This window comes from Dromaius novaehollandiae, unplaced genomic scaffold, assembly GCF_036370855.1.
Source record: "Dromaius novaehollandiae isolate bDroNov1 unplaced genomic scaffold, bDroNov1.hap1 HAP1_SCAFFOLD_41, whole genome shotgun sequence".
In the NCBI taxonomy this organism is placed as follows: domain Eukaryota; kingdom Metazoa; phylum Chordata; class Aves; order Casuariiformes; family Dromaiidae; genus Dromaius; species Dromaius novaehollandiae.
In genome coordinates, this window is record NW_026991492.1 from 650,459 (window position 1) to 664,413 (window position 13,955).

The window sequence follows — 13,955 nt, forward strand, 5'->3', positions numbered from 1 at the left end:
TGAACCCCCTCATCTACAGCATGAGGAACAAGGAGCTCAAGGAGGCCCTCAGCAAACTGCTTCAAGTGGTACTAGTTCAGCAGCAATAAGCTGCCCATCTCTCCTCACAAATCATTTCCAATTCATCTCAGGCAACTCTTTTGTTTTGAGTGTTCTCTCTGTGACAGTCATGTTTGTGAACGAATTTTTGAATGCATCCCACTTCTCCAGAGACACAAACCCCATGTGTCTGACTGAGAGGCCTTCTGTAAATCTGCTCCTCACTGTGTCAGAGCTGGCATCTCAGATAGCATCTCTGTAATAAAAGAGGATTTTCTCAGTACTGTGCCTGGAGGCTGGGCTCTTCTTCCCAAACCGGAGCCAGGAATGCACTCAGGGAATTGCACCCAAAAAGGCCCTGTTGCTGTGCCTGGGTTGTGCATGGGCTGCGGGGCATCAGCTCATAGAGTGATGCGTTAGGGAACGAGGGCTGGATTGAGCTGTCCCTTGTGGGTGCCCAGTGCCCCCGGAGAGGGTGAGTGGTCAAGAGGTGTCTGCAAGGGACTGTCCCACATATTACAGGGCTGGTGAGAGATGCCCATGCTGCTGGAAGGGGATATGGAGCCACCCAGGGAGCACAGGGGATCTCCAGGGCCAGCGAGTGCCTGGAGTGAGCCGTGAGTGCTGTGCTGGGGAGAGGGGCTGCCCAGAGGGGCTGCAGGCAGCCAGGGTTAAGGATCTCTGGTCATGAGAGCAGTGGAGACATGGGGTGCCTGGCCTCCATTTCCTTGTGCCATTGCTGGCCCCCAGGTGTGGGGCTGATGGGGAGGCTGACACCCCTCCCTGTCCCCCCAGCAGCTGCTGTGCCCTGCAGAGGGGCTGGGGCAGTGGGGTGAGTGCCCAGAGCTCTGCAGCCCCCTGCCACAGGCACTGCTGTGGGGCCACCCCAGCCTGGGCTGCTGTGCTGGGTGGGCTGGGGAGAGGGCAGGGGAGGTGGGGAGAGCCGGGGAGGGTCTGGGCTGGTCTGGAAAGGGCCTGGGAGAGGCAAAATGCCAGCAGGCAGCTCCCATGCGCGAATGGTGCCCAGAGCATGGGGAGGAGCAGGGAAATTGGGGCAAAGACCCCTGCCCTTGGCTGCACGGCTGGGGCACTGGACAGGTGATGCTTTTGTGAGAGGACAGGCTCCAGGTTCAGGGAGGATTCCAGATCAAGGGTAGGAGCACTGGGATTTTCATGGGCTTCAGTGCAGCTGTGACCATGGTGAGGGCAAGTGGGCAGAGCCAGGCACATGCAATTGCAAAGGCTGGGGGTGGGAAAGGCAGTGTGGGGCTGGTGAAGGCCCTCCCTCTGCTCCCCAAGGGGAAGAGAGTCCCCAGGCGATGCTGGACTCTGCTTTGGCTGATGGGAGGGGAGCACAGGGCAGGGTGGAAGAGGCAGACGGAGCCTCTCAGGGTGCATGAGGGAGTTTTCCAAAGCCCAGGACTGAGCCAGGCACCTTTGGATCTTCCCCCTGACACTCTCCCAGCTGGGCTGATTCTGCCCTGCCCTAGGAGCTCTCATCCTGCTGCCAGTCGAGCCAGAGCAGAGCTTGAGGAACAAGACTTCATGGAGTCTCAGAGGAGTTTTGGTGGGGAGGGACCTCTGGAGGTCTCCAGCCCAACCTCCCACACCAAGCAGGGCTGGCTGGAGCCCTACAGTCCTGTCTGGTGATCGCTGGACTGTGCCTGACCCTGGTTACCATCTCCAAACCTGCTCTGCTCTTTTTTTTTTCCAGGCACTGGGGGAGGGCACCTCCCGTCGGTGGGGCACTGCCCTGCCTGCCTTGCTGGCACCCTGGGCTCCCGGCTCTGCTTCCCACATGGAGCAGCCTCACTCTCGTTGCTCCCGACAACATCCTCTTTGTAGCAGGATCCCTGTCACAAATGGTGCATAAACACTCGAGCTCTGACACAGAAAAGCCTGCTGTCCTAACTATGCATCATAACATCAGACCCAAGTGCCTGCATTTGCTTTTTCATCCAGCTCAGACTTTCTGTGCAGTGGTACCTGGGTAGGGGGTCCAAATCCAAAGCCCTCCTTGCACCTTTGAATTGTCTGTCAGGCAAGGGTTGCTGCTGTGGGCATACGCGGTCACCTTCTGTACCTACAGCCTTCTCTGGGATCTGCTCAGTCCCAGCTTCCCTTGCCAAGGCTTTCGTGACTGTAGTGCGGAGGCAGGTCCAAGGTAAAGATGAGGAGTCAGGTCAGTGGGATGGGCACAGGGTCAGGTCAGGATCCGAGAGGTTCGGGGCCAGGCACAGGCGTGTCCACGGCATAACTCAGGTCGGGCCCAAGGACAAGGGCAGCAGCTCCCTGGCAAGGGGGCAAGGCCTTGCTATGAGGCTGGTCACTCTCTGTCTCCCCTGCTCTTGTGCCCAGCAGATCCCCCTCCCTGTCTGCCTGCAGCCCCTCCGGCAGCTCCTGCTGCCCCAGGGACACAGCAGCCTGCCCCAAGCTGGTGACCAGAGAAACCTGTTTCTCATTCTCGTTTTCTATCTCTGAATGCTGCCCTGCTCCTCTCCTGGGGCATCCCTGCTCCCCAGAGAGCCTTTCCCAAGTCAGTGTGTCTGTGCTGGCCTGGCCATTCCTGCACCCCTGCCCTGTGCTCCCCGCAGGGCCCCAGGCTGGTGGTGCTGCTCTGCAGAGCGAGCGAGTTGTGGGGCCACGGGGTGACTCCTGACTCAGCTCAGGCCATGCTGGTCAGGGCAGGAATCAGACCCAGCTGGACAGGGATCACCACCACTGATACTGCTGGCACCTGTCTGTGCTCATGGAAGGTGCTCAGAGTGACCCCAGCACACCTGCAATGGCAGGAGATGTGCTTGGGTGGGCACTAGCTCCAGGCTGTGGTGTTTCACTGAGGCTGCAGGAATCACTCTCCAGTGCCCCTTCCCTGGGCCTCCTGGGTCCCCACTGCCTCCCTGAGGATTGCAGAGCCCTCATTTTCCCATGCATCCCTGGATTTAGTGCTTTACCTTCTGGTTACTGCACCATGGACCATCCCTCACTTTGTGAGGCTCCACTCACTGCCCACCCCCAGGAACACACTGTCCCTGGAGACCCCGTGAGCTCTCCTGGGGGCTCAGATTGCCCTCCAGAAGGATGGGCATCTCTCATCAGCACTGTCACCTGTGGGACAGCCTGGCACAGGCGATTCAGAGACCATTCCCCATCTCCACTGGCACTGGTCACCGAGAAACAAGCTCTGAATCCAACCCTCGGTCCCTAACAGATCACACTGGGACTCTGAGCTCATTCCCTGCAGCCCACGGAGTTTGCAAGCAGAACAGCAGACCCTGCAGTGGTGCAATCCCTTGAACATATTTTTGACTCCATCTTCTGAAGAAAGGCCAGACGTCAGACACGTCACGCAGGAGAACCCCCTTTATTATGGAAATGTTATTCTGGAAGCCAGATCTGCATAAGGGTGCCCAGGGCCTGGTCCTGCCTGAGCTCACAGAAATGCACAAGGAAGCACCATGTTACAGGAGCGCTTAGGCCATGTACACACACGAGAGCACAGCAGGACAGCATGGAAATTAGGAGAACAGCCTTGAAAAGAGAAAGTCCTGCTGCTGTTGGTAGACGAGTCTCCAGGAAAGCTGCAGCCCCCACTCCAAAGCTACAGCAAGGATATGCCTGCTGTGGCAGTAGGGATGTAGGGAGTAGTAGGGATGGTCCTGAGGAGCAGAGGGTCTGTCCCCACAAGCTGCATCCAGACTCTCCTCCCTTCTGCTCCCGCTCCGCTGTGAATGTTGGAGCACTGAAGAGGGAAAGGACCAGCCCATGGTGACAGCTGTCTGCCACCCTCGCAGGAGAAGGGTGTGAGATCACACCCTGACTGTGGCTAGGAGATCTGGGCTCTCCTAACGGACATCGGACTTCTGGTCTCACCCTGCCAGTGCTCACCTGAGCCTGGCTCTGGGCCTCTGAGCATCCTTGGTGTCAGTGCCGAAAGAGACACTGCAAAGGGAAACCCATTGCACTGGGGGCATCCGAGGGAGCTCAAACTAGTGGGCTCTGAGGTTCCCCCACCTCTGCTGATGAAGGGGGAAGCCTGGCTTCCTGTTTCAACATGGTCTCTGGGTCAGATTCAAAGGAGAGATTCCAGAGCAGACATGACATGAACTGGATATTTTTCTTTGTTTTTTACTGTAGATGTAAAAGAGAAAAGTAAGAAAGAAGTAAATGCACAACACACACCCTTGATGCCGGATATCCTGGTGAGTGAATGAATGTGGGACAGTTACTGGTGCTGACCTTGTACCCATTGGATCACTTTCCTCAGGGCATCCTTGAGCTCCTTGTTCCTCATGCTGTAGATGAGGGGGTTCACTGCTGGAGGCACCACCGAGTACAGAACAGCCACCACCAGATCCAGAGCTGGGGAGGAGAGGGAGGGGGGCTTCAGGTAGGCAAACGTGCCAGTGCTGAGAAACAGGGAGACCACGGCCAGGTGCGGGAGGCACATGGAAAAGGCTTTGTGCCGGCCCTGCTCAGAGGGGATCCTCAGCACAGCAGTGAAGATCTGCACGTAGGACAGCACAATGAAAATGAAACACCCAAAGAATAAACAGGCACTAACCACAAGAAGCCCAGTTTCCCTGAGGTAGGCGTCTGAGCAGGAGAGCTTGAGGATCTGGGGGATTTCACAGAAGAACTGGCCCACTGTGTTGCCTTGGCAGAGTGGTATTGAAAAGGTGGTAGCAGTATGTAGGAGAGCATAGAGAAAACCACTGGCCCAGGCAGCTGCTGCCATTTTCACGCAGGCTCTGCTGTCCATGACTGTGCCATAGTGCAGGGGTTTGCAGATGGCAACAAAGCGGTCGTAGGCCATGACTGTGAGAAGAGAATACTCAGATGACATGAAAAAGACAAATAAAAATGTCTGGGCAGCACATGCTGAGTAGGAAATGGCCCTGGTGTCCCACAGGGAATTGGATATGGATTTAGGGACAGTGGTGGAGATGGAGCCAAGGTCGAGGAGGGAGAGGTTGAGGAGGAAGAAGTACATGGGGGTGTGGAGATGGTGGTCGCAGGCTACGGCTTTGATGATGAGGCTGTTGCCCAGGAGGGTAGCCAGGTAGATGCCCAGGAAGATCGAGAAGTGCAAGAGCTGCAGCTCCCATTTGTCTGCAAATGCCAGGAGGATGGACTCGTTGAAGGAGCTGCCGTTGGTCATTTGGTCCCACTGGGCTTTCGTGACTGTTTAAGGAGGAAACGACATTGAAAAGTTAGGAGAGATCTTCCCAGGAAAAAGAAAGTAACATTTCTCTTTGAAAACACCACATTACTTCTCTCTTTTTTGGGGAGGATCACTGGGCAGGCACCTTGCGTGAGCTCTGGTTTGTGCTGGCTGAGTGTGCTGTGAGGAGCAGAAACCTCTGCCCATAGGCTCCAGAGCAGTCAGTCCTTCTGCACAGTAGTGGGAATATGGGAACAGGGGTCAACAGCTCTGACACTCACAGTTTCTGTCAAACTGATGGCCCTCTTTGTTTAGCTGCTGCCTCTGATAGCCCTCTTTGTTTAGCTGTTGCCTCTAATAGCCCTCTTTGTTTAGCTATTGCCTCTAATAGCCCTCTTTGTTTAGCTGTTTCTTCTTCCAGAGCTGTAAGCAGCATAAACATCTGCTCCATATCTCTTGTGACTTTCCTCTTTTTTTTTTTTTTTTTTTTTTTTTTTTCCCCTTCGCCTCTGACTGCGGCGGGGGAACTCCGCCCTAGTTGCTGCACCTGAGTCTTCAGTCTCCTCCTTCCGCAATGCTGGTCGACGCCCACTCCTCTCTCGGCCAGCGCCATCTTTCCCCGGGTGCGGCACCCTCGGTCTTTCCCCTGCTTCTGGTCTTTCCCCTGCTTCTTCTCTTCTTTCGTCCTCCCACTGCACCCGAATCATGGCCCCCGGTAGCCAGTCTCGGGGATCATCCAGTATAAGCGGTCTTTCCTTTTCTTCTGCCTCCTCCACTTTCACCTTGCTTTCTTTTCCTCTACCCGCCACTGGCTTTTTCATATCTCGGTCTCCACAAAGGTCTCCTGGTTCTCCCCTTTTCATCGCCCTCATCTCTTTCCATGGATACCGCGGCGGTGGCGGAGAAGAGGGCGTTATTGGGTAAGCCTCTGGAGTTTTTGCCTCCCCCTCTCCCCGCTCTGGTTCTTGATAAACCGCCTCCTCCTTTATGTCTGTTTCCACACTCTCCATTCTCACTTCATCCCCTACTATCATCTCTCCCTCTATCGCCTCCGTTCGCTCCTCTGCGTTCGCTGCTGTCTGTGTCGCCATTTCCGCGGACATGTGCAGTGCCGCGCGGGCAGCCTGCCAGGTCTCAAGCTCCTCCCTAGTCCTTTCTAAAATGATCGTTATATCTCCCCACGTCTTAAGCTCTGCGGCCTTCTTAGTGGCCATAGCTCTCTGAGCAAGTGCTCGAGTGCACTTCTCCCAGTTAGAAGGGGAAAAAATGTCCCCTGTTCTAACTATCGCTCCATCTTTCAGGAGCCGCCCGACGCAGTTCGCAACTGCATCCGCTCTCATAGAGAGCACCCATTCCCGGGCACCCACGCGTACAACCTTAAGTACCGCGTCCATGATCCGGATCCTCTCGACCGCCTGCGGCCCGCCGTCTCAGCTATCACGTCGGGGTCACCACTTGTCGCCTTCTGATGCGACAATCTCCCGTTCGCCTGAGACGGCACGGAGGCTCCCCCTGCCTCCAGGCCAATGAGCACTGACACCAATATGAGGATGCTACAAATGGCGTTTATTGTACGTATGCATTCGCTTATATACCTACAAGCATACTGCTATCCCTACGTCATATCCTTCCTCTTCCTTCCTCTTTCCGTGCCATCGCGAGATCTTCCGATCGCCGTTCCCTACAGGCTCCAGAGCACTCAGTCCTTCTGCACAGTAGTGGGAACATGGGAACAGGGGTCAACAGCTCAGACACTCACAGTTTCTGTCAAACTAAATCTATTTGTCTTGTGGAATGGCTTTTCAGTGTCTTCACTACCTGCTCTAAGGAATGACAGCTGAGGAAGAGAGTTTTAGGGAAGTTTTAATAATGTTTATTTTCTCTAAGGTGTCCTTGTCATCCCTGGGGAGTGTTCCTCAAAGGCAGAAATTCTCAGCATTTCTACTGTGAGTCTTTAAAAATAAAAAGATTCACTGCCACTTGGTACAGAGTGAGGACAGCTTGTCTGTCTATTAGCCTTGTTCCCAGCTGTCCTGTGCTCACACTGCTTTGAGCTGGAGGACCATCACTCTCATACATTGCCCTAAAAAACCCCCATCCACTGCTAGGAGCAGAGGAGTCCAGTTTCAAAACCACAGCTGTCCAACCCTTTCTCCCTTTCTCAGGGCACCAGAAGGAGACCTTCACACTCCCCTTCTAGGCAAGGACACACAGGGCTCTTTTCAGCTGCCTGTATACAGTTTCCCAACACCATTTCCATACTCTCAGCATCTCTACAGATTCTTCAGGGGTCTCTGGGACATCACAGAGATGCTATGAGGCAGCGGTGCCCTTCTGGAGGGCAGCTCAAAGTCTGGCAGGACATGACAGGGGAATGGTCAAAGGACCATCAGGACTGAAGATGGGATTTCCTTAAAGGAGAGTCACCTGAACTCCTAACCCCACAGACTGCATTTCCTGGAGTCACACAGGTTAGAAGGAGGCTGTGGACACCTCACTCCGAAGCAGACCCCTCTCTTGCACAACTTGCAGGGCAGGTGTCAGAACTGCAGCTGAACCACCCCCCAGGGAGTGACCCCAAGGAGCCCGAGAGAAAAACAGGAGCAGCATGGAGCAACATCATGATCCTGCTGCCAAGGCAGGCAAGGAGAGAGAGACAGATGGGCACTCAGGAAAGCCTCCACCTCACCCAGCTGGACATGCCACCTCACAGACGGTGACATCACAGGGCAGTCGCTCTCAGCCCCTTTGTCGGGCAGCAGTAAGCAGGCCCGTGGCAGCAGAGAGGCCCCTCTCCTCTGCTGGAGGTCTGGCTGCAGAGGAGGGGGCTCATGCCCTTGACCTCATGGCTGCCAGGGCAGAGGCTCTGCTGGGTGGGAGGGGAGACATGGGAGGCTTGCTCAGAAGAAGCTGTCTGCATTGCAGGGACTGACCAAGACTTGCTCAAATCCATTCTCCCATGACGATTCTGTTGGCAGTTCCCTCTCATTCCCTGACCATCTCTGCTGCCTGGCACTGTCCCTGCTGGCAGCTCTTTCTCTGTCCCAACATGGTTTTCCCTGCCAGTGCTCACAGACCCCATCCCACCCTCTGTGTTCTCAGTTCTGCCCTACAGAAACTGCCCAGGACAGGGCACTGGGCACAGGTATCTCTGTTCTCACAGGGCCTAAGGAGCAGGTCAGAAAAACTCTTATAAGGCAATAAAGGTGGTGCCGGTGCTGTCTGTAGGCTGAGGTGGGGTTGAAGGGGTTTGCTGGAGTTTCTCACAGACCTATTGATCTCTGAGAGTGAAGGTTTGGGAGTCCATGTTCCTTGCCAAACCAGAAGGCTCTTTCCTCTTTTCTCTCTGCCAAAATTAGGATGTATTCGTTCTAGTTTTAGTAGTACTAACGAGCTTTTACTAGAAAGAAAACTCCTTCCCTTTCAATTAGCCTTTTTTTCATCGTCCTCTGAAAAGACTCTTTGGACATAACCTGTGCATGAGTTCAAGCTGCTGGTACCCCTGACCCACGCATGGCCTTCTTGACAGGAGAATGAACCTGTCCTGCCAGAGGTCACTGAATTCATGACTCAATCTATCAGTTATAGGATGGACTGGGTTCAGAAGACCGCCCCAGGAACGTCAGTAGCATTGCCCTGCAGCCAGAGGCTTACCGTGTCAGGGGCTGTGAAGATTTCTCCCACAAGCAGCTCTCCTCTCTCCTCCCACTCCACACTGCCTTGCACTTCTCGCTGCCTTCTCTCATCTCATGTCAGCAGCAGCAGGCAGTGCCCGCAGCCCTGCTGCTCTTGGCAGAGGAGCTGCTCCTGCACACAGCTGTCTCTGGGCAGTGCTGCCAGGCTGCCATGAGCTCCCTCCATCCCAGGAGCCTGGCCCCACTCAGGAGCAGAGGCCCAGCTGAAGGCCTGAATGTCTCTGTCCCTTGTGCTCCCTCCTCCTGGGAAATGCTCACTGAAGTAGACCAAAATAATCAGCTATTGTGCTTTCCTAAAGAGTGGAGAGAGACAGATTCCAACATTGCAATTTCTTTCGTCAGAGGATGACGATGTATGAGAGGTCGAAATGTCCCACTCTGGAAGCCCCTATTCCCATCTCTCTACTAGGCAGGACACCTAGAAGAGGACAAGAAGGGAGTTCATGGACACAGGTGTTGATTCAGATGAGTCAATCTGGGCATCTCATGCCTGTTTAGAAGCCCCTGGGATGCAGTGAGATTCAGTTCCCTCCTGTGAACCCCACAAACTCACAGGATTCCCCTTACCAAGACAAAGTGAGCACAACAGAGGTGTCTGCATGGGAGCTCCTTGTCTAAACCGCCCCCCCCCCCCCATCGTAATCACTGGAGATGGAGGGTGGGAGTCAGCTGCTGACACACAAACACCTGGGGACATTGGAAGAGACAGAGGTGGTCCCAGGCATGTGCCAGTGTCTGTTTACTCTAATGGAGCGACTAGGAGACCCACATCCTTCTGGAGCATGAGGTGGGGGCCAGATGAGGAATCTTCTTGGTCGTCTCAAATGACCCTGCATGCCTACTACAACTAAAGCTCATCTCACTGGGGAGCTGAGACATCTGAAGATCCCAATGCTAAAAACAGCTATTGTGGGTCAGTGCAGACACTTGATTTAATGACACAGAAACAGGCCTGCGGGGCCATTTCAGATGCTTGGGATGTCCAGGATAACCATGTGTCCCTACTAGATACAGCACGGGACCTACAGGAAAACGATGCGCCTTCAGAGTGGTTGCTGTGCCAGTGTCCCAGGGCATCTCAGGTTTCCTGCCTGTGCCCAAACAAATGAATCCCACCACTGTCTTTAGTCAAAATCTGCACTGTCTGCATCCAAGCATGCTTCATAAATGGGAGAGGCCCATCACAGCAAGGTCTCCACTCTAGTCTCTACCCTCTCAAACCCTTCTAGTTCTCCTTCCCCTGAATGTCTTCTCACCCCCCAATATGATAAGAACAGGCACTGGGCTAACAGTGTCCTCAGGGTGGCTGGATCACGGGCTGCCCAGGCCCAGGGGCTTTTTCAGTTGCATCTTGTCCTGCCTGGAGATCAGCTCACCTCTGTCACAGGCCCCAAAGTGCTGCAGACTCAGCTCAGGCAGCAAACCCCTCTCCTGGCATTCCTGCACAGCCCAGCTCTGCTTCTCCCTGCCTCGGGCACTGCAGGGTTTGCTCTCTCAGTAGGAACCTCCTTTCACCATTACATTGCCACCTGCTATCCATGCCAGCATGTCACCACTTGCAATCAAAGCCTTTGCATACACGAGGTCCTTGGTAACATGTTTCCTGAGACAAATCTTCAGCAGGCACCAGAGCTGAGGTGCTGAAGCCAACACATATGCAAAGACATGCAGCGTGGGGTGCAGGCAGGAACAAATGGAGATGTTTATGCTATCACAGAACTGCCACATTGTTGGAATAGCTGAGATGTGGTGGGACCACTCACATGATGGAGTCCTTCAATGGCAGGGTGCAAGTTCTTCAGGAGAGACCACCAGGGAATGTCAGGAGGGGGTTCCCTATGTGTGAAGGGGTAGCTTGGATGTATGGAGTTCTTCCATGGGATGGACCAAGGGAGGCAGCTCTGAAGGGCTGAGGAGCTCAGGAAAGCCAGCAGGTAAGGACAACATCCATCAGGCACAAGAATGCTCTACCTGAACAGTTTGTAAAGCTGGTAGACATCTCTGGACCCCAGCTTGGCTAAACAGGGAGCTCACACGTGAGCTCCAGGGCAATAAGGCAGCATACGGAAAGGGGAAGAAGGCAGAGGCTGCAAAGGAGGAGTTTAGAAATACTGTCCAGCAAAGTAGGGATGGTGTTAAGGAAGCCAAAGCTCCCCTGGGACAGAGACACTTGCAGGGGATGTGAAGGACAGGAAGAAGAGCTGCTACTGCTTCAGTGACAGTAAAAGAATCAACAAGGAGATGTGGGCTCACTGCAGAATGGGGCAGGGATCCTAGCAAAAGCAGAGGTAGATAGGTCTGGGGAAGTCAAGTCCTTCCTGGCTTCAGCCTTCACCAACAAGGTCTCCTGAGCTGTTGTCAGCTGTTGTGGGCTCAAGTCAGGAGTCCTGAGGAGAAAACCAACCTGCAGTGCCTAAGTCTCTAGAAGTCATCCCATAGAAGTCTCTGGGATTGGAAAGCTGGCATCCGTGGACATGGAGAGAGCTGGCTGCAGTGACAGCAAGGCTGCTCTCTGTCATCTTGGAAAGGTTGTGGAGATCAGGGGAGGTCTGAATGAGCAGAAGAAGGAATATGCTGTGCCCATCTTCAAAAAAGGCCCCAAGAACAAACCAGGGAGCTGCAGGCCATTCACACTCACTCTGGTGAGGAGTGTGTCATCGAGCAAATCCTCTCTGATCACATTTCTGGGCACATGAAGAAGGTGCCTGGGAGCAGTCAGCATGGATTTCCTGGAGGTAAATCATTCCTGAGCCACCTGATTGCCTTCTGTGATAAAAGACCTGCACTTGTGGAGGAGAGGAGAGTAGTGGATGTGCAGTAGACATCCAGATGGGCAAAAAGCTGTTTGGATGATGGAGTTCAGAGGGTTTTCATGAATGGGTCATGCTTTACTGGGAAGCCAGGTAAAGGTGGGATATGCAGAGGTATACCCCACATCCTGTCCTGTTTGAAAGGCTCCTCAGTGGGGCAGAACAACACATGCATCAGGACAGGCAGAGACCTGACCGGCAGAGGAGTGACCCTGAGGAGAAGGCCCTGGACCTTACGAGCGATGCCAAATCAGCCAGTGCTGCGTGCTCACCACAAATGAAGCCAGCTGCATACAGGACTGCATTAGGAAGAGCATGGCCACCGAGGCAAGGGCAGTTCTTACACCCCTCGACTCAGCACTGGTGTGGCCATGTCTGGAACAGTGTGTCCCAGTGTGGGCTGCCCAGTGCTGGAGGAATGTGGAGCAACTGGAGAGGGTCCAGAGGAGGTCTGCCAAGATGGGGCTGTGCTCATGAAGCACATGGCCTGTATGGAGAGGCTGAGGGACCTGAGCTGCTTTAGCCTGGTGAAGGGGAGGATAAGGCCAGTACAGTAGGAGCCTGTGACTGCTTGAAGGGTGGTTTCAGAGATGAGGAGCTTTTCTTGGTAGTGGGAAGCAGCAAGAGAAGGGGAAAGAGCCACAAACTGCATCTTGAGAGGTTAAGACTGCCCTTCAGCTAACAAGAATGTCACTCATAGGGTAGCACTGTGGTACAACGGGACACCCAGAGGGACTCTGTGATCAGCCCCTGGCTTTGTGTTTCAAGGAGCAGCCAGCAAGGACAGAGGGGTCTCAGTAAAGGTGGGAAGATCCTGCAGTGAAAGCAAGGTGGGGAAGAATTTTGGGTGTCTACAGGCTGCAGGGAAAGAGGTACAGCTTTGGCACAGCTTAGGACAGTCTGTGGTGGAGATGACTGAGGGCAATGCCAAGGCTGAAAGCCTCTGAAAGAACTGAGGTCTTTGTCCCCCTTGCTATGGCTAGTGTCTCTGCCACTGTGGCCAATGAGAAGATGACGTTTCCTTACAGCACTGAGGCCTTGCTGCCTCCTCGTCTCCACGGAGCTGTATTGTGTCCTGTACTAGGCATTGCGCACCTCCCCTACCCTGACAGTGCCCTCAGCAAGAACCCTGAGCAACATGGGAGGAAAGCATCACCCTACGCTGGGACTGGCCGTGGGGCTTGGCCATTCTGCTTGATAACACATATCCAGGTTGACTTGGCATCACAGCCACCTGCACATTGCCTTTGCCTGCCTGCAATCAGGGCCTCCAACTTTCTGCTCTAATCAGCCCCTGGGGAGGCTTTCTTGGTAATGGCCCTCACTGGGACCCATTAACACTCCAAGAAACTTGGAAACTTGGCTTGTGACTTGAATTCTTGAGAAGTCTGCTCAGTCTCAGCATCGGAGGTTCATGGGCTCAGCACCAAATACACCATGGGGCTCATTAAAATGCAAAAATCCCTAAGGAGCCATGCCTCTTTCCATAATTTTCTTCAGCTCTTCAATTCTTGTGTAGCTAATTGGAGAGGTTTCAGGAGTGTATTGACAAGAGAAAGATTTCAATGAGCATCAAAAAAAAAAAAAGATGCCTGCTTTTAAAGTTTTCCTTATTTTTCACCTTGCAGAACAGAGTGATATCCACATTCTCCAACTGAGATTGATCCAGAGTGGCTCCTAATGCTGTCTGGACATGGAGGAAAAGCACCATCCTTGAGGTCAGGCATCCATGGGAAATATTCCTCTCCACCTCCCCAGCCCTGCCATTTCTCTCATCAGCCACTGGGGACTTGGATCACCCTTGTTAAAAATCTGACCTTTTTCCACTCAAGGCTGCAGCTGAATGTTACAGCTCATGTGCACCAATTGCCACCTGCTTTCAGTAGTGAACTGGCTGTAAACAGACACAGAAGGATTTGTCTTAATTGCGACCAAACTAAGTTGCCTCCAGTGAGGTCCACAGTCTACAAGGAATAACCTTCCTTGAAAGGTTCTTCACAAATAGATAGGAAAGGCTGGATAGACACACAGTGAAGGAGCTGGTTGAAGAGACAATTACACTGCTGAAAGATGATGCAAACTTTAGACTCCCAGAAGCTTAAAGCAGCAACTGGAGAGTAGAGAAGTATCTGAATGATAAAGAGCAAGGGGAGGAGGAGGACTGGGAAACTATGGAAAGTGGATATGCCCAGATGGTGTGATGCAAAGTTGACTTTAGAAATGATTAATTTCATCAGGGCACATGGA

General features: G+C 53.7%; 1 protein-coding gene across 1 annotated transcript; it reads right to left on the reverse strand.

Annotated features, from left to right (window-relative positions):
* Positions 1 to 4,330: 4,330 nt before the first annotated feature.
* LOC135326930 (olfactory receptor 14A16-like) lies at positions 4,331 to 5,041 on the reverse strand (the record flags this gene model as incomplete). The annotated part of the gene is made up of 1 exon (XM_064504571.1): positions 4,331 to 5,041. A coding segment is annotated over one exon (711 nt), but the record flags the coding sequence as incomplete, so codon positions are not given.
* Positions 5,042 to 13,955: the final 8,914 nt, after the last annotated feature.